Source organism: Microchirus variegatus, assembly GCF_963457635.1.
Source record: "Microchirus variegatus genome assembly, chromosome: 10".
Classification (NCBI taxonomy): domain Eukaryota; kingdom Metazoa; phylum Chordata; class Actinopteri; order Pleuronectiformes; family Soleidae; genus Microchirus; species Microchirus variegatus.
Window position 1 is genome coordinate 25,919,175 of NC_139811.1, and position 19,670 is coordinate 25,938,844.

The 19,670-nt window shown below is 41.0% G+C and overlaps 1 protein-coding gene across 2 annotated transcripts in view; it reads right to left on the reverse strand.

Moving 5' to 3' along the window:
• Window positions 1-19,193, reverse strand: part of olfm2a (olfactomedin 2a) — a gene marked incomplete at both ends in the record, with an annotated part of 41,542 nt that extends 22,349 nt beyond the window's left edge. The window contains 2 exons of one of the 2 annotated variants that reach the window (XM_083896411.1): window positions 1,720-1,869; window positions 19,056-19,193. In XM_083896411.1, the coding sequence (XP_083752537.1) occupies window positions 1,720-1,869; window positions 19,056-19,193 (288 nt within the window). Of the gene's footprint in view, window positions 1-1,719; window positions 1,870-19,049 lie in introns of both variants that reach the window. The other variant, XM_083896410.1, reaches the window with a different exon arrangement.
• Window positions 19,194-19,670: the final 477 nt, after the last annotated feature.

Here is a 19,670-nt window from a genome sequence, read left to right on the forward strand (position 1 = left end):
AAGATGAAAAATAACATAAAAAGGTACATTTTATTAGAATCACTACTGATTTATTTTTGCAAGAATAACTACTAAAAACACAATCCAACATTATTCAATTAAAAATACCCAAAACTAGACTTCTTGTTCTATTTTTTCTTTTTTTTAAAAACAAAAATGGATCAATATACACTCATATACATAATTTGACTTCTTATATTCAATTTCTGCTAGTAAAACCTCTGAAATATCAGATACTGGACCTTAAAGTTGGTAAATACATTGTGATGTAATGTCTATAAACCACAAATGAACACCACTGCTCAGATTTCACCACATACACCACATCAGTAAAGGTCTTCTTCTCAGTGCTGCTTCACTCCTGAGCCATGCGTGTTTCTACAATGCACTATTGACCACCAGCAGGAAATGAAATTGGCACGCGCGCACGCACACACGCACACTGCTCACAACATAAAAACTGCTTACGGCCGCCTGTGCTGTAGTGAACGTGTAAATGGTGTAACAGCGTGGCAGCGATAAAAGTCCACCAATAAAAACAACCTATATCATCGTGAGTCAGTCTCAGCTGTCACTTTTAGATTGAACATGGTTTTGTATCATGAAACTACTCAACAACAAATCAGTACGTCAAGAAAATGTAAAATACCATCTTTGGAATATAACAAATGTGTACAGTATATACAACGCTTGTTGCTTTGTCCAATTCACAAATATAGACAGGGCAGGAATTATTTTAAAAAATGGACGTCATGCTGACCTGAATCTAGTGATTGAGACCATAAAAAAGTTACATTCACAACAGTGGAGTCTCACCCTGATGGTCACTTAAGTGAATACAGGTTTCAGACTCTTCTACATTGGCTTCAATTTCTGGAGCCATGGACTAAGTCTATCATTTAAATACAGCAGGGGTCAGTAGGGGGTCGGCCATGTGAAATTTTTTTTTTTTTTTCGGAAAAAGCAACTGTTCAGGACCGGCGGTTTTGCAGAATTTCAAAATAAAAGTGTCTGTGTTGATATGGACCAATATAAAGTACACAATAATAATGTTTATATGATGCAACATTAATATATCACAAACAAAACCATGAAATTGATTGGAGGGCCACATATGGCCCTCGAGCCACGAGTTTGAGACCGCTGAGACCACTTTTTTCTGATACTGACTGAAAAAGCTGAGTCACATGGTCACAGCAGCGTGACAGACTTCTACGCAGTGACATTTTGATGTTATAGATAAAGTGAAAAGTTGTCATGTGCTTAGTGAAGTATTGATGTGTTTCTGTAGATTGTCTTGAATTTGATGTTTTCCTTTATCTGACATCTAACTGAGGAACTGTATCTCAGTGATTTTGACCACGATCGGACCAATACTGAATGTGCACACACAAAAGGTGACTATCAATATTTGTCTATATTACTGTGTAACTTTACAAACAAAACATTTTATCTGATATCTTCACTGTATTTCGAAATGTTAGGTAAAGTTTCCACTTTACCCAAGTTTATCAAACTCTCTCAAGTCTCTTGATTGCCTTATGTATCGTCACGATTGATCGAGCCTTTAGCATGTGGACCTCAGCAGTCTATACTTGAAAGAATGTGTAGTGCCCAACGTGTGTGTAGTGCCCAACTGTGTGGCGTGACAGTCTCCGTCAGTCGTGTCTCCGTCAGTCGTGTCTCAAAAAAAGTGAGTGTGTTATTGGCAGCTGTCACCTTCTCCATGAGCTGACGGAGCTGTCTGCTGCGTGGGTCGCGGTTACACATGTTCTGGGCCGGCGCGACAACCGTGCAGATACACTTTCCATCTGCGTCCTGCGCCGAGCTGTAGATCTGCCAGCCTTCCTCTGGACTCGGGTACAGAGCCTGCATAAACACAGAGAGACACACATATCCATGTTAGACATGAGGAAAAAAATGCTTGTGTCTGTCTGTGGTGGTTTATCTGTGCTGCTTCCTTAGCAGCCTTTTTCAAAAATGCATGAGGCCAGATGAGATTTTTTATTCTGCCTACATGTATCATCAGTATTCTGAAAAGTGTTCCACCCTTATAAAACATTTCTAAACTAATAAATGTATCTAATACTTGAAAGTGTTGCGGAAAGTGTTGGGAGATAAAAAAAAAGAAGAAGAAAAAAAGACCCTTTAATCCATTCCATATTGTGATTGGTTGTCACCACAATTTAGCAGCAGACTCGTAATTTCTCCCTGGCATTTCCTTTCTCTCCTGCAACCATGCCAAAAATGACTCTTACCCAAAAGCCAATTAATGGCAATCGATCCCCAGGACTAGTAAAAATCACTCTCAGTCCAATTTTAGCAACAAAGCAAGAGAGAGGGATTGACAGATGTGTCCATGCCAGGACAGATCCTGGACAACAGCGATGAAAAAAAGGAGAAAAGTGGGAGCAAGAATATTAGTGGGTTTTTAAAACACACACACACACACACACACAGACACAGGCAGGACAGAATGAAGAAGAATGTGGATTTCAAAGAAAAGAGGAAGAAGGAGGGATATAGGGTCAGGTTGTGAAAGCGGAGCATCTAATAAGTTTGGACGTGGGGAGGAAATGGAGCTGTTTGAGATCAATAAAGCAGCCGGTTACCAGTGGAGGAGGGGTGAGGCTCACACGATGGATGTCTCTCTCCCTCTCTCTCTCTCTCTCTCTCTCTCTCTCTCTCTCTCTCTCTCTCTCTCTCTCTCTCTCTCTCTCTCTCTCTCTCTCTCTCTAATCCAATCATAGTAGTGCTGTGCACACACACACACACACACACACACACACACACAGGTTGTGCAAAGGCCAGGCCTGGATGATCCGTTCATTCACACTGCATCTGCAAACACGGCGGCATATAAAGCAAAACATGTAATGAGAGACAGAGCGGCCATTTTAGTGATGAAATTAAGGGCCCAAAAGAAGAATTGTGCGACTCGCCTTGGCTCGGCTCGGCTCGGCTCTCTGACGCTGCCACTCTCATGCCTTCCTTCCTTCCTCTGAACTGCTGTGGTCTGCTCTCATCTCCTCAGGCTGAGGCAGATCAGATTAAAATTGTCTTGGGGGACACAGGGACTGTGTGATTGGAGTGTAAAGTAGCAACCACCCTGCGAACCAATGTGCTCACTGTCACATCTTGTCACTCATGCCACTGCCCCTCTCTCTTTTTTCCTCTTCTGCACTCACTGGTTTTCTCACTCACCCTCTCAGAGCGGGTGAATATTAAATCCGGATCAGTGCGAGTGAATTGTGGCACACTTAAGCTACACGAGCAACTTAAATAACGCCGAGCGTGGCCATATTAAACAAATCACGTTGTTATGTTTTATATGTTTAATTACAGTCACGGTAGATAGACTCATAAAAGTTTAAAATCAATACATCTAAATTTAATTAAAATTTTTGCGAGAAGTAATGTGATATTAATGTACTCATACATAATTACACACGAGGTGGGAAGCGCAGGGTAAATCATGACGCAATATGCGACACACAGCTCACAGTGAGGATAACATCAGTATCTCCATATTTCTGTTTTTAAATCTTATTGTTTTCCCTTAAAACTAAAGAAATAACCATTAAAAAAGTATTAAACATATGTGTTATTATAAGGGGTGGGAGTCCAAGGTCCAATACTATACATTATTTATTTACAATACATCACAACATAAGTGGAATGGAATTAAAATTGTTTATCATTATAACATATTTATTTTCCTCAAATGGGCACTTTAATTTGATAAATGCTTACGTGTCCAGAACTAAAACTCCACCTAAACAACATCACATCACAACAGCCTAATGTTACAAGAGAGGCCCGTTTACAGCTCACCCACTTCTTTGAGAAGAAATTGGTGGATGAAGTAAGTTATGGGATGGGATTATTTTATATCTTATCTCGCGAACTGTGACAGCGGTCGGCGAGGTGCGCAACAGATGACAGACAGGAAGCGCGGCCGATTATTTTATCATATAATAATTGGTCATATTTTATAATAGTAATAGGAGAATTAAATAATGATGAGTTTCAAAAACCTGGTGGGTTTATCTCACGTTTTAGAGTGCCATACGCTTATTAGGAACAATTTACAAGATTTGCAAGATTACAAAATAAAAGTGTAAAAATGCAAGAAAGATAAGTATAGCTTTAACAACCTTTTTTCAGGTGTATATATGGGTAACTAGTTCATGTTATCTGCTGATCCAGATGCAATTCTTCACAGTTTATACATGTGTGTGTGATAAAAATCAATATCAGCAAGTATCAATATCGGCCCAATACTGGTCAAAATCAGTGGATCAGATTCAGATATCAGGCAGTAACAATGTAAAATCACGATACAATCCAAAAATCCTATATGCTTCACTATGCACAGACCGTAAACATGTAAATGATAAAATCAGCATAAGAACTTTAGCTCGTGTTGTTAACAGCTTCATAAATGGTCTAAGACGACTGTATCTGAATAATATATCGGTAGATAATCGAGTTTGTGATATCGGTATCTTCCCATCCCTAGTATCTACTGCCCTTTCTGGTCTCTCTGTAGCATTCAAATTGTCCCATTGTCTTTTTTTTAGTTCACTCTTAAGTCTTGTCCGATCAGCGAGAGGCTCATTGTCCCAGACTCCTCACACTTTTATAAACGCCGGAGCTGTCGCTTCTTCACCTTTCTCGCAACTCTGTGTCAGATTTCCCTATCAGACCATGCCCCCCTGCACTGCTCCCCAGCTCGTAGCCCACTGTCTGGCTTAAAGGTGATGTGCGACTCCCCCTTTGACTCCTAATATCCTCATTCCCGTAATAAGCACCATTGTGAGCATCCATAAAGACGTGACCCCCGTGAGTCCATTTATGGGGGGGAAACTGGTGTCCATCAACATTACCGATGACTGAGTGAGTCAGATTTGGCCATATCCATATTTCTTCCCACCTCCAGGACGCAAAAAACAATTGACTGAAAGTGTCGCTATACTGTGCTCATGAATGACTCACTGTGCACTTTCCTGTCACTCTGGCTAAATTATTATTCCATTATTCTTAATAGTAATGCAGCTGTGTGCTGCTCTCAGTCCCCGTAGTGACTCTAAAGTCGTACACAGTTCTCTTTTCCTTTCATTATTTATTTCTGTCGTTCGGCACCTTCTTCACGTCGTTATACTGCTCCCTCTGAGATGCAGTCCAGCATCAGAGGGCTGTTAGCTGGAGTGGTGACAGAGGTCTGAGGAGGTCCACACACACACACACACAAAAACACACACACGCACGCACACACGCATGAAGGCCAGAGCTGGCGTTGAGATGAGACAAAAAGATGCAGCCTCACACACGACAACCTCCACCGATTTCTTTCAACTGCATCTGACTTGTCTGTTTCATTCTGCCAGTGCCTACGGGTGAGATATCCATCTTTTCTCCCTCTCTCCTCTGTCTGCCTCTTCACTCACTGCCAGGATGTATTTTTCACTGTAGCATATGTATGCTAGAGTGTGAATGTAAGCTGTCTCTCCATACATGCAAGTGCATCCAGGAGATAAACAGCACACGTGTGCATGCTTGTACATACATTACTTTCATGAATTCCTAAATAATGCATGCTATTTCCCGTCTGCTTTCCTCCGGAGGGTTTGTTTAAAGATCCTCGCAGCTGTAATGCTTTATTACCACAGATCCTCTGAGCGAACCAGCGCGTGCTGCAAACCTGTGGGTGTAAGACGGAAGAGCGGGGCAGCCCTCGCTTACTTCTCATTACACTTGATATCCTGCTGTGTTAACAGGTGGAGGTAAGTTTGCACAAACCACTTAACATCCTCACTCTGAGAGTGTACGTGCGGCTTTCGATAAAAAGTTACCTCATATCCACACATGAGGCTTGTGTGCCTACACACACCAGATTTTCCCTCAATAAAGATTATTGCAAATGGAAGCTGAAGAGCGCATCAGTTTTTCATACAGCTATCAGCCTGTGAGGGAGCCACAGTTGGTGTCACAGCGACTTCTTCTATGATGTATTACATAGTGAGCAGTAATAAGCAGTAAGTAATATTGGATCCATGTCAGCTTCATTATCAGAGGACTTTCATTTTTTTCTCATGCTGTGATCCCTGCCTGTGTTTGTCAAGGCAGCAACACGTCTCCATTCCTTCATTAATGTTTCATAAAATGGTTGCGCAGAAAATTAAGAGCAAATTTGAATCCGGTCCAATTTCATTACCACCCACCTATCCATTCTGTGCTAACTTCCCTCATTCTCATCGCAGTGGCAGTTTAGAGAGCAGGAGGGAAGCGGTAATTCTTAAATGCAAATGTGCTTTGTCCCTATATACTGTGTGCCTGAGCTGGCTGCAGAGAGAGATCTGAACACCGGGCCACATATATAACTAATCTCTCAGGATGAGAGTGGTAAACTCAGATATGTTTTGCAACACTGGCTTATTTATGTAAATATGATTAAGTCTTCTCTCTGTAGTGAGGAGAGGGTCTTGACAGTGGCTCATTTAACATGGTCTTGGTACCATGCAGCCTATCACACATCTCATTAGTGTGGGGAAAAACAACTTCCTCAATATTTAATGTGATCCAGAATCACACTCAGGGTGCAGTAACAGAACATACGTAGATGGGCATTTTCCTTTGAATATTCAGAATAGTCAAGAGGACATATATATTATATGATACTGTACACACAGTTGTGTTGTTTTCTGCAAAGGAGCTGTGTAGGAATTTGCTGCAGCTTTGCGAGATTGGCTTAGATGCTACTTTGCAGCAACACGGGAGAAACAAACAGTGACTAATGCAGCCACCAACAGGTTCTGAGAGCAACGACTTCAACAAAATAAGCAAAAATGAAAAACACTACAAAACTCGGCTGGGTAAAGGTATCACATCCAAAGTCTGCAACAAGTAAGCAAAGCCATTGGAGAACCTGACTGAAGACAAAGGCTCAGTGAAAGATCAACAAACAATTGTGAGCTAATCTTAATATTACTAAACTGAGAATGAACCCTTGACATATGTGACCAGCCACGAGAAAACCAGCAACAAGTTGGCCCAAATCGAGTAACAAAGAAAAAGAACGAAAAGAGATTATCTTTTTTTTTACACAATATGCAAGTTTAAGTTTCGAAGAAGCCACTACAAACTTAAAACCATAAACTTTTTATTTGAATTTGGGTTGTTTGATCGCTGTGAATCATTTACAAGTTGGTGTGTGGTGATATCTCATTCCAGTGCTTTTGTTGTTTTATTGGCCAATCAGCTGCTCACAGAGAAAACAAATGGCTACTTAATATGCAGCCACTGCTGCAGAGGCTTGTTCCTGTTAATGCTACTTTGAGAAGCTGTGCAAGTTTTCACTGTTGAATGAAGATGGACAAGAAAAAAACGCATTGCAGAAGAACTACATCGTGGCTGTAACAGCGCAAATCTTTGGCTGTATTTCTTAACAAAGACAGATGCTTCTGGTCACACCAACACTGATCTCACTTCTACTACAGAAATATTACGGAAGAAGAAGCTGCAACATGTAGCCGCAAACTTTCTCTTTAGAGCTTATGAACAACAAATGGATGGATTCTTTAGCAGCTGAAATAGATTGGCAGGACATGAGAATAATTGGACACATTGAGGTGAACAGATGTATAGTAGTCACGTCTGAGATGACAACATGACACCCACGTTGAAAAGAAAGCACACCAAACATCTTATTAACCTCCTACTTTCTTCTGAGGTAAGTTTTAATGTTGTTAAACTACGTTATGTTAGTGTTCTTTTGAAGTCACATACAGGAAAAAATAAATAAATCATGCTAGAAGCTATCTTTATATCTATAATTTAATTGAATTTTTTTCTTTGGGAACCCCATGGGACCTCTTCATAGAACCCTCGGGGTCCCTAGACCTGCAATTGATAACCATTGTTCAAACAACTACAATACTATACTACAATAGTTTCTGTCCTGTGGGCTAACAGATATCAGATGTCACTGACAGCTAGACCAGGAGAGGGTTGGACTGTGTGATGATACTATCACTTAAAATCCTCCCATAACCAGTTTGAGGAGTGCCTACATTCAAATGGCCACATCTTTTTCAAATATTTTCAGATTTTCATGTGTTGGGAAGCTTAATCACATTTACAGAATCTGTAAATATCTGAAAATGCCCCTCGGCCCACTAGTTTTCTCGTAGCTGGTCACAAATACAGGAGTAGGTCCTCTTCCACAGTGTCCCCCATGTTCTTCCACCATGTTCTGTACAGTAGGGACACATCACATACTGCACTTGGCTCGAGGGAGCGATTGTCATGATTTTATGCTTCCTGAAGGTCTAGTTTCTCAGTAGCGCTCAGATGTAGAGAGTGAGAAAAAATGTGTTCAGTAGGGATGGGACAATACCACTTTTTTGTGTCTGATACAAACTTGAGTAACTGACCGATAGCGATATTGGTCCAGAACAGTCATTTTAGACCATTTATGAACAATGAACACATTTGTGCTGAGTCATTTCAAAGACATAATTCTCCAACTGTGTATTCACTTGATTGCAATGTGACACTTCACCAGCAGATGCCACTAAATTCCCACACTCCCACAATGAAGAAGGACCCACCATAAAGTTTCAAGAGTTAATTCCACTGCTCAAAAATTCTGGTTCTTCATTTGTCCCCACCCAGAGTTACACATTCAAGGACATCATGATTTAAAGATTTAGGAAATCTAAAATTTTCCAACCAATTTTTTGGACCAAATTGTATCAAGTTCTAAAAATAAGTGACAGGTTAATTGATCACGGACATAAACGTCAGCTGCAGCCCTAGGCCGACATAGAGAATGTCAAATGTTTTGCATCTGAGTAATTATAACACATCCTGTCTTCATCATCCTGTAATCATGGGCTGTTGGCTGGTAGCACTTCAGTTACTGGGGATAATCCTCTTTTCTCTGAAACAAATGGTGGTTTCAAGAGAGAGGAGGTGTCTCAGTTCACTGTCCCAGAAAATCATGCACGAGATGTGGGAGACAAAAAAGAATGAGTTAACGCCAGATTGGTGCCGTCATGGTTGCTGTATGCAAAAACTCCATTAAGAAAGAAGACTGAATGAAAACAAGACGAAACCACAGAGTGCAAAAAAAAGATGAAAAATCAATTTGGCCTGAACACTGAATTGAAAATGTACTCTTTAAGGTTTCTGTGTTGGCCCATTGGTGCAACCTCTTGGTTCCCTCTGTTTCCATAACATCACATCTGACAGCCTTGAATCTGTCAAGTCTGTGAAGCTAAAGCCCCACCATTATCTGCTGGCTTGTCTTTAATATCCACATACCTCCTAAACTCCCCCACTACAGCAAGAGTTACTGATATACTGGAAAGGAAGAGTTGTGGTTTGAGAGAGGCTGACAGTGAGGACAGCGTTAGCTCTAATTTCCTCTAGTCTAGATGAAATGTTGCCCAGTGATAATGAAGAATGACTACGTCAGTTAGATCCCTGCTGAGAGAGGGAAAGAAGAGATGAGGCGAGAAGGCGTGGTCATATCTGAGGTACAAAGTAGCAACCTAATCCTATTTCAGAGAAAAGTGCAACCATGTGATGTCAGAATAATTGGAGAATTTAGTTCCAGGCTGGGAAAATTCATATGAACTTCAACTCAATTTGGAAAAACACGCCAGTAAAAACGTTTACACACTGAATATTCATTTTGCTCACTTTGTTGAAATGGTTTAAACTTGAAATGCTTTGTTTTGCGATCCCTGGAGAGTATCAGCTTGACAACAATATTAATAAGTGGTAACCCGGAAAGCAATCAAGCTATGCTTGTTAATTAGTTTGTTCAATATGTGTGTAAACCATTACACACATATTGAATTGAATATTTGTTTCCATATCTGATGCAGTTGTTTTAGCCAGTGTCCGATGAGCATCTTATTGGCTCATTCCTAAAACACAAGACTTCGCCAATTTTAATGTGAATATTTATTAGTTTGTTTGCTCAAATGTGACGGTAAACTGAATATCAATCAAGAATGTTGTCACTTTAAAGTTTAGGAAACACAGATCAACCTTTCTGACATCTTATCAATCGATTGATTAGTCGAGGAAATAATAGTCAGATAATGAACACTAATGGAAATAATTGTTAGTTGCAGCCCTGCAGCTCAGATCACTTGTGTTGTTTGCGACTGACAGTTCAGAGGGATAATCCAATGAGACATTTGAGCTGGCGGTTGTAGTCGTAGAGTGAGGCAGGATGGACTTCCTCTCGCGTTTCATTAGCCCGACCTCGAAGAAGGCTGCTGTAAAGCCTGAGCTAAATGAGATCATAAATCTACAGCTCCTTACTTTACGAGCATGACGGAAGTATATTATAACTTTCATAAGCATCAGGCAGAAGGGGGCCTACTTGAGATGTAAGAGATCGGACCACAAGTCTGTGAGGCGAACGCTCGATCACATCGAAGAAACCTGCATTGCTGCAGAGGAAGAACAGTGAAGGAACAGAAGGATGGAGATAAAGATGTAGCTAGAAACGTTTTTAGAAAGTACCGAGATTAGATAGAGTCATGATAAGAAAGCAAGAGGTGTTACCAATGCAATCTATCTCTCTCCTACAGTGCCAACATGGTTTACCTCGCTTTACTTTCTCCTACTCTCTTTTCTGAAAATTGCTTTTTTATGCCAGACACTTGTTCCCAGGAAAGAAGAAACACCTGTCCCTGCTACGTGGGTTTCAGCTCTCTCTGTACTACAGCCAAACAATCAGATCCCATTTGTCAAGTTTGTTCAGTATTGCTGTAATTGACAACACACAGGGTCTTCCACGGTCGAACATGCAAATACACACTCACACTCTTGAAAAGAGCAATCAGTCAATTCTCAGTGCACAGGCCAGCTGTTGGCCTTCAAAATAAAACTCAATGAAGACTCAGAGTGAAGTCCCCGGTCTCTCCTGCTCCCGAGGAAAACCGATTACCACAGTCAGCACAGCATGGTCGCCAGTCAATAATATGACTCATAAACTCATCATGTCCTTCTCCCTGCTGCCTCTTCTTCACCTCCCTGCTGCCGCTCACTCTGTGCTACTCCATCACTTCCATGACTGCCGCCCTCTTCCCGCGTTGGTGTCCCGCTCACTTTCAATCTGCTGCTCACTCCATTCCAATTCGGATCACACTTGAATGTCAGTGGGGGTGGTCAGTTGTGTCAAGTGCATTGTGAAGTGGCACTGGTACTTTTGTGGTGCACTTTTAGGACTTGTCCCACGTGGAAACAGAACTTTCTCAATACCATCTTTTCTGTTTTTTCCTGGTATTGTTTCAATAAATGTTTGTCGTGCACTCAAAATGTCCCTTTGAATAAAATAAATGATCCTTAAATTCAACTTAAGCTGCACCTCCACCACATAGCACACACCTCTTTAGATTGCCACGTTATGGCTTGATGTTTCCAGTGTGGAGTGCAGGTTGTCTGGTGAGAGCTATGTCAGCTATGTAAATAGCATGACATCATACCAAAACAGTGTAGCCCAACAAACGATTCAATGAAGAATAATATACGGAGGTGTGGAGATTATTATTGGTTAAAAAAAGAAACCAGCAGCCTTGTACACTGGCTCTATTGTGTTGCATGGTTGATTTAAAAATGTTGTTTCCCATAAATGCCAAGAAGTAATGATTCCCTATAAACCAGACAACAATTGGCTGTCAGAGGGTTTGTTTATTCTTTGTTGGCAGGTTAAACTGTTGTGCTTGTATGATGTCATGCTATTTATGTAGCTGATGCAGCTATGACCATCAGACCCACAGACCCTTTGGTGCGGTTTTACCATTCCAAAGAGCACCATGGCAGGCTGAACTGGACTGCACCGCTCACTGTCTTATGATGCAGGAACCCCTGTGCTAGTTACCCCAATAGATGGGTGACAAAAAGTTGGAAGGTAAATTATTTTTGTAGGCTTCTATGACAACTAAAATGTGTGAGGCGCTTGGACATCAGATCAACCGCTGCTCCTCCATGTCAAGGGGAGCCAGTTCACATGGTTTGGACATCTGGTTAGGATATCTCTTGGACTAACTCTCCATGGGAAGGTGTTTCGGACATGTCCTTCTGGGAGGAGCTGGCAGAAGTGGCTGGGGAGAGGGCGGCCCACGACCCAGACCAGGATAAGCAGAAGATATCGGAATGGAATGGGAAAATTCCTTACTTTGTGCACTCGGACTGATAATTGTGTAAGGTACTGTAAAATGCTTGGTGGAGATGAGCCCTTAAGGCAATGACAAACTGACAGAAGGATATACACATCACAATGACAAAAGGGCCCGCCATAGACTGCGGTTACCATGGAGATGACTGAAACCTTTCACCAGAGCATTGAATGACTTTTTTTTAGCATTGTGACAATAATCAAGTATGAGAGTAAAAATTGTGTTATACTCCTATACAGTTATGGCCGTGCCAGGTGCCCCGTTGATTCACATCTGCTGTCAGACAGGAACAACAGATCTATCATGGCTGGTGTTAATTAGAGGAGGGAAGAGTGTCAGGGCGGTGAGTGTGCGAAAACACTGTATAAGCTGTTAGAACAGTCGGTGCGGGAACACATGGACTGCACGAGTGTGTGACTTGTGATTTCATCAAACTGGCAAATGAACCGCATTACAATTCTATTTATGGTCCAACAAAACATTCTGAGATCAATACTGCTGCATCCCTACGTCTCACATAATTACTTTATGTATGGAAACATCCATCCATTTTTTTTCCCATTTTATCCATAAGGCTTTTATTATCAGGGCTTCACAACCAGAGCAATCTTCCTTTGTCAATAAGGCAAGGTACGTCAGTGTCATTTTAAGATTACATTCACAATAACAGGCAACGTGACTCTTATTCAATATTTTTCTGTTGATGTGACTTGTGCTCTGATTTATTTTCTGGGCAAGGTGGACAGAAATCCAATCATCAATGTTGATATTCGGATCAGAATTGTGTGACAATGAGCTCCAACATCGGACACATCATTATGTGACATGTAACAATCGAACCAGAATCTCTGCCTTTATTTTTGCTGATACACAGACACTGAACGTCATCGACCTGGACCAGCAGCACAACAAAGCCAAATAACAATGGAGGAACGTTTGCACGTGTGTGCCACTTCAGAGAACATTCATGTTCACATTAAACTCTCAACTGCATGGAATGGGAGCCAATCCCAGCTGACTTTGGATTCTCACACTGCATACAGAGAGACAAACAACCATTTACATCTATGGTCAATTAACCTGGTTTATTAATCAACCCCCAATTGCCAAAAGCTACCTGTGGAAACACCCAACAGGAAAGTCTCGATCTTACCAGAATTTGAACAAACAACCTTTTCTGCCTGTGAGGCACTTGTGCTAACCATTACTTGACTGTGCCTCCGTGTATAGAAACTCTTTAAAATTACATTAACAGATTGGCTTTCTCCTGGATTCTTCTGAGTATGCAAACTGCTTCACATTGCCGAGTCAGTACAGGACACCTGTCATGGTCTATATTCAAATAAATTTCAGTTTAAGGTGGCATGATGGATATAAAAGCAAAGTGCTCAAATTAAAAAAACAAAAAAAACAGCAGCAGGTGTTTAATCTTTAATCTGTAGCCAAGAATTTATCTTTACAATCTGCTTTATTGGGCGGTGCAGTGGATGTAGGTTTACAGTCCCGTACTCTGAGGGACTGACCCTGGGTGACCACAATTAGATTCCCGCTTTGTAGGCTGTCTTTTGTTGTCCCAGGCTTCAGTGTGATGGTGAGAAATATTCTTTACTCCTCTGCCACTCATCTTTCTTATTTCAGATATCAGAGACACAGTCGACAAGCACAGTCACACACAGTCTTGTTTCAATGGCATCAAAAGACCATGACGTTTACTTGCATTGGAGTTTTCCTCTAAACTTAATAACTTTCAAAACCCTAATCCTCAGTCAGGCCTTAAAATGGAATGATTTCATGAGGACTTGTTCCCATAAGGAAGACAAGTCCTTATAATAGGACTGTGTTTTAGGTCTAGAGTGTAAGAAATTGTGATGTGATCTAATGGTGAAATGGAAGATTGTAGGGTTAGGGTTTGATTATAACAAATGTAGAACTCTTATGCATTGCAAACCATTCGACTGAACCTCAAAATGTGAAACTCATGTGTTCATGGCAGTGCAAGATGCTGGCCCCAGTAAAGTTCCTAGGCTATGATACCCACACAGTTTTTGGTTTCATGGGATGTGTAGAATAAACCCTACCAAATTGTTGCATACTGGACCCTCAACAGACTTTAGTCCCCATAATATGACAAATACCTTGATTGACCCATTTTTTTCTTGTCCTGACCCTAACCTTGGCTTGATAACCACAACTAGAACAAATCCAATCTTAAATTTAAGATTCTCCCACAGCCGCCGCTCCCTGTAGGGGGGTCCCAAGTACCTGGTGGGCCCCCCCAAAATTAAGGTTGATAAAAAAAAGGTTGTGATACCCCTTCCCCAAAATGCTACAGTCAAGTTATCGTCTTTTTTCAACGGCCTTATCTCCGGTTCTCTGGTAGATGGTGAAGTTTGCAATATGTCAAGCTGTTTTTGAATGGTCAAGCTGGCATAATGAGATACGACTCTGGCGATAAAAAAAAATTAAGAAGAGAAAACTGTGAGATGACTCGCATGCACACCTTGCTGGTAAATATGTGAGTTATGTCTAATTGTTTTGTTATCATTTAGTTATATTGCTCATAGCAAACCCCAGCAACCTAGGCTAGGTTACCTAGCAATTGGATTTGATGTAGCTCTAACCTCAAAATTATATAATCTAGATTTCACAATGCTTGTGATATGTTTACAAATAGTTGATAGTTGTCATATTGGGTGCCTTATTATGAGTGGGCACCACTATGAAGTCAGCTAAATTCTAGTTAGCAGTCCAAAGCTTTTCTGAATGGTCCGACAACATGATCGGCATCAGCGACCATCGATAAGAAAGGCAATTTAATGCATATTTGAAGTTTTTCAGTCACTTTTAATCCTATTATGAACACTAGTGCGACATGATATTTTTCTCATCAGAAAATCCTAATGTTTTGGAATTTTTATTTAGCTTTTGCTAATCACATTTTTTGTACTTCAAAAATATTCAGGAGGAGGAAGATTCAGATGATGAGCAACCATCCATAAGCAGTGAAGCAACTAGCCAACACCCCCAGCATCCTGAACAACTCCAGCAACAGTCCACTGTGTCTGAAGGCTCCAGTTTGGTGCAGCACTGTGATGAACCATCCTTAAGTTCAGGTACACAAACTCTTTGGAGTCTGCAGTTGTTATTATATTATTATATTGTGCTGCTGTTGTCAAGAAAGGTTTATATATTACTTTATTACTGATGGTGCTGTTGTTGTTGTTGTTGTTCTATAACTTAATATATACATTTTCACATGTATATTTAATGTAAATTTTAAAAATAAATAGTAAGGGTTTGAGTGGAACTCTCAAGGTTTTGTGTGCACGTGTGGGGGGCAATTATGCCTAGGGCCTCCAAAAGCTTAGCAGCGGCCCTGGCCTCTCTAACCCTGACCCAAAACTTAGACTTCACAGTTGGTCCTCACAAATAATCTGTACAAACACACATACAACACACACACACACGTCTTTATATACTGTATGTTGGTGTGTGTATATACTGTATATACTCAGTGTTAAGGTTAATGATTTATGGCAATCCTACTGTGTTCAGACATGAGGAATCACGCCATTACTGCACTAAAAGTGATTTATGTCTTGTTATTGCTGTAAAGCAGACATTTTCTAACTCAATCTTCAGTTAAACCCACTGAGCATGGCAGGACTCAATTCCCCAGTCTTTATTAAATATCTCACGATGTTTACAACTGCACAACATTTTCATTCCGTGCTTATGAAAGTAGCTCACCTGAGTGTTTAGCCGGACCACACTGCCCTTTATATTACTTGTTCACAGATGCCAATGAAAGTGTGTTTGTTAAAAAGACTAACCCTAACCCCAGCTCAGGGGAACTGTGTTTAACTGAAATTATTTCAAAACTCAGCTTCAAACGTTATTAAGTAACAGGAGCAAAATTTGGTTTAAATAACTTTGTATCATAATGTGGTCTTTACACAGAATATATTTCACAACTTAAGCAATTGTTTGTATTATTTTCTATCATTAAACAGTCATAGTTTAACAGATGGAGAACACACGGCATCAGCAGTAAAACAACCTACCTCTAACAGATGAATAATTAATACAATATATTTCAACACAAATTAGTGTTTTCCATGTGTGTTGCATCTGGCAGGTCCAGCTCGTGTCTTGACTGTTCTGTATAGCGTTTCAGGGCTTCTTCTGCTCATTAAGGAACATGATTTTGCACAATCCAGATGTGTTTGCGCATTCGGGCATTGCTGTGCTCGGTGCAGCCGCAGCTAAAGACCACAGAAAGACTCCTGGATCAGCTGGTACAGAAGTACAGGCATGGAAAGCAGTTGAAACAGACTTTGAAAATAGCTCTGAGCTGGAAGAATATAGAACAGCAGCAGCAACCACGGCAGCAGCATGCATTGGGCGCCAGTCTGGGGAGCAGCCACACGATAGCCACGGGCACATCAGCACCAAAGTGTCACACCATCCAAGGATTGTCTTTGATTATAGTGCTAAACATCGTGTGAGTCACGGCTGCTTCTTAGATCATCACAGGCAAATTTTCTCATTAATAGTGATGTGACTCTGAGGCGAGGTTTTACATTAAAGTTTTATCCGCTGCCATTGTTTATAAGGGGAGTTGATTCTTGTCTGGAAGCAAAGACAATTCCCATCACAACACTGTTTTTCATGCTGATAATTCTTGGCACCTTCAAACTGGCTCATCAGTTTAGATGACACCTTGATGTAATGAACTTCAATGACAGCATCTTCTCACTTCACTGTTTGTAAATTACGTTTGGGTCAATGAAAATACCACTTATATTTTATGTATCATATTTTATAGAGCTCTGGTATATCTTATGTCATGCAATCTCATCATGCACTCAACACTGGGAATCAAAACAATGCCATTCAGGCATGGGAATTACCCGGTATCTCATGATATGATACACAATACATGGTCCAGGATACCAATAATATCACGATACAAGGTTTCTGTTAAAATCAATATATTGCAAGACGATCATGGAGTGAAACATCACAATAGCTGTCTAACTGAAGAAAATTTGTTTCTGAAACAATTACTCGATTAATTGATTACTAAATTAATTATTATAATTATTATTATAATTAACTATTTTCATAATCGATGAATTGAGACAAGCACTTGAACTATTATAAATAATACATGTCTTCTGGACCTTTGCCAGTGAAACAAACATGTAAACACACTCAAGAGTACATATTTAAAAACACACACACACAAACATAAGCAGATGTTCGCTGATCTCTCGGGACAGTCAATTTCATTAAATCATCTAAACAGACCAGGGCCTTTGCTTAATAGCCACAATGTCATAAAACAGACCAAAGATGAATCATTAACCCCCTGAACCTGAAAATGTCAAACACATTTTTGATATTTATGATATTTGTCTCCCATCAGGAGACAAACAGAACTTTCACCACATATACTAGAGATATGTTGATGAACAACCATAATGATTAAGTCATAATATATTATATTAACGAGCAAAGTCTGTTGCCTTTCATTCCAACATGTTAGCGTATGATTGAAAACATAAAAGAAGCACCCGTAAAAACCTTTCAGAAGTGAATTGTGCTGCTCAGAAAAAGCTGGCCTCTGACTGACTGAAAGAGATTGCATTGCAAATCAAAGTGTCTTCACAAATCAATATTTTTCCTGAAATCATTCAGCTTGGACTTCAATCTATTCATAATATGTGGATTATTTTTGAATGAATGGAGTGGTTGTTTGATCACTGTTCCCCAGAACTTAAAGGTGCATTATGTAATAAATCTAAATCAACTGGCCATAAAATCCTCCTAATATGTCACAGAGACTCAGGAATAATGTTCATATAACAAACTGAACTCACCAACAACAACAGTACAGACAAAATATTTGCATACATTTTTTTTTTTTGCAGACTGCAAATCATGTTTATGTTTTGAAATCATGTTTTGGCATGTGGCGCCACCTACCGCCGTCTACCAACCATTGCAGTCAGTAGAGTCTCAGCTGCCGAGTAACCATGGGTTGCCAGTTACGTCAAAAAACAAAATCTAAAAGACCTTGGTATTTTGAATTTGAATGTAGTAACCGTTTTTGGCCACATTCTTACATATGGCACCTTTAAATATCATATTTTGTCCACAAACGAAAAATGATTCACTTTTAATGAAAAAAAGTGCTTGCTTTACTTATTAAAAACCCACTTAAAGCAGCTGACTATTCATTTAGTATTTGATTAATAATGGATTCATAGTTGCAGCCCTATACTGTGTGACCTCCCTAAACAGGATATGAGGGGTTGATTTAGGGGCAAAACAGACCAAACAGTGTCTGAACCTCCCTGACTTCCTCATCACCTCTGAATCTGAGCGCCATCTCTCCCTTGACTTGAACAACGCTCAGAATATTCACTGTTCCTTGCGTTAGACAGGCAAAAAAAACCAACAAAAAAAACCAAACATGTGATTTATGGTGGCTGTCCATGCACTGATGCAGCCTCTGCCTCTCGACGTCATTTACAGTCATACGGCGATCCTTACACTTAATGTGACTCTCACACCAACGTGTGCATCATTCATGCTTGGTTTGAACATTGCTCTCACATGCGTGTCGATCTCCATCATGTTCCTCTCGTTAATGCAACATATCTCCAGAGACAGACTCTCGCCGAACGTCCCCCACCCCCTTGCCCTTTCTGTCACATGTCACTGTCTCTCCTGTTCCCTTCACTTTCACTTTTTATTCCTTTATCTTTTTTTCTTCCAAACAGCCACAACAAAAGCATGCAAGGACAAAAATGAAAAAGCAGAGGAAGTCATACGCACGCTGACAATCCTCTCCGAGGTGCCCCCTCTGGAGATGGTGGTCCCGTTGAGTCCCACCAGAGAGGGCAGCGTCTGGGACATCCAGTTGGTCACCATGGCCATGGTGCTGAGCACCGCCCCAATCTTAAGCATAGGAACGCTCATGTTTGCTTCCAGTGGGGCGCCGATGAGAATGGCTCCTACACAGCCAGCCCTGCTCTGCCCTGTCCTGCCCTGGACCTGGACCTCGGCTCCACTTAAACCCCCACTCTGCTCCAGTCAGCCTCTGCCTGATTAGCAGCAGATTGCCTGGAGCTGGTCGAGCACACTCACTCACTCACTCACTCATACACACACACACACATACACGCACACACACGCCAGTGGCTCAATCAAAGGGGCAGCCTGAGACTGGTTAAAGGAGAGCAGCTCCCATCCAACAGCATCACGCTCGGATCTTCCTTCTCAGAGAGACTGACTTCCTCAGCCTCACCCTCTTCCTCACTCCCTCTCTCACACACACTCATTCCACCGCTCTCCCTCCCTCGCTCTCTACCCTTATCTTCCTCTTTCTCTCTCGCTCCCCCTCTTCCTCAAGATGCAGCGCTGCGCATTGGCTGCCTCTGCTTCTCATCACCTCCC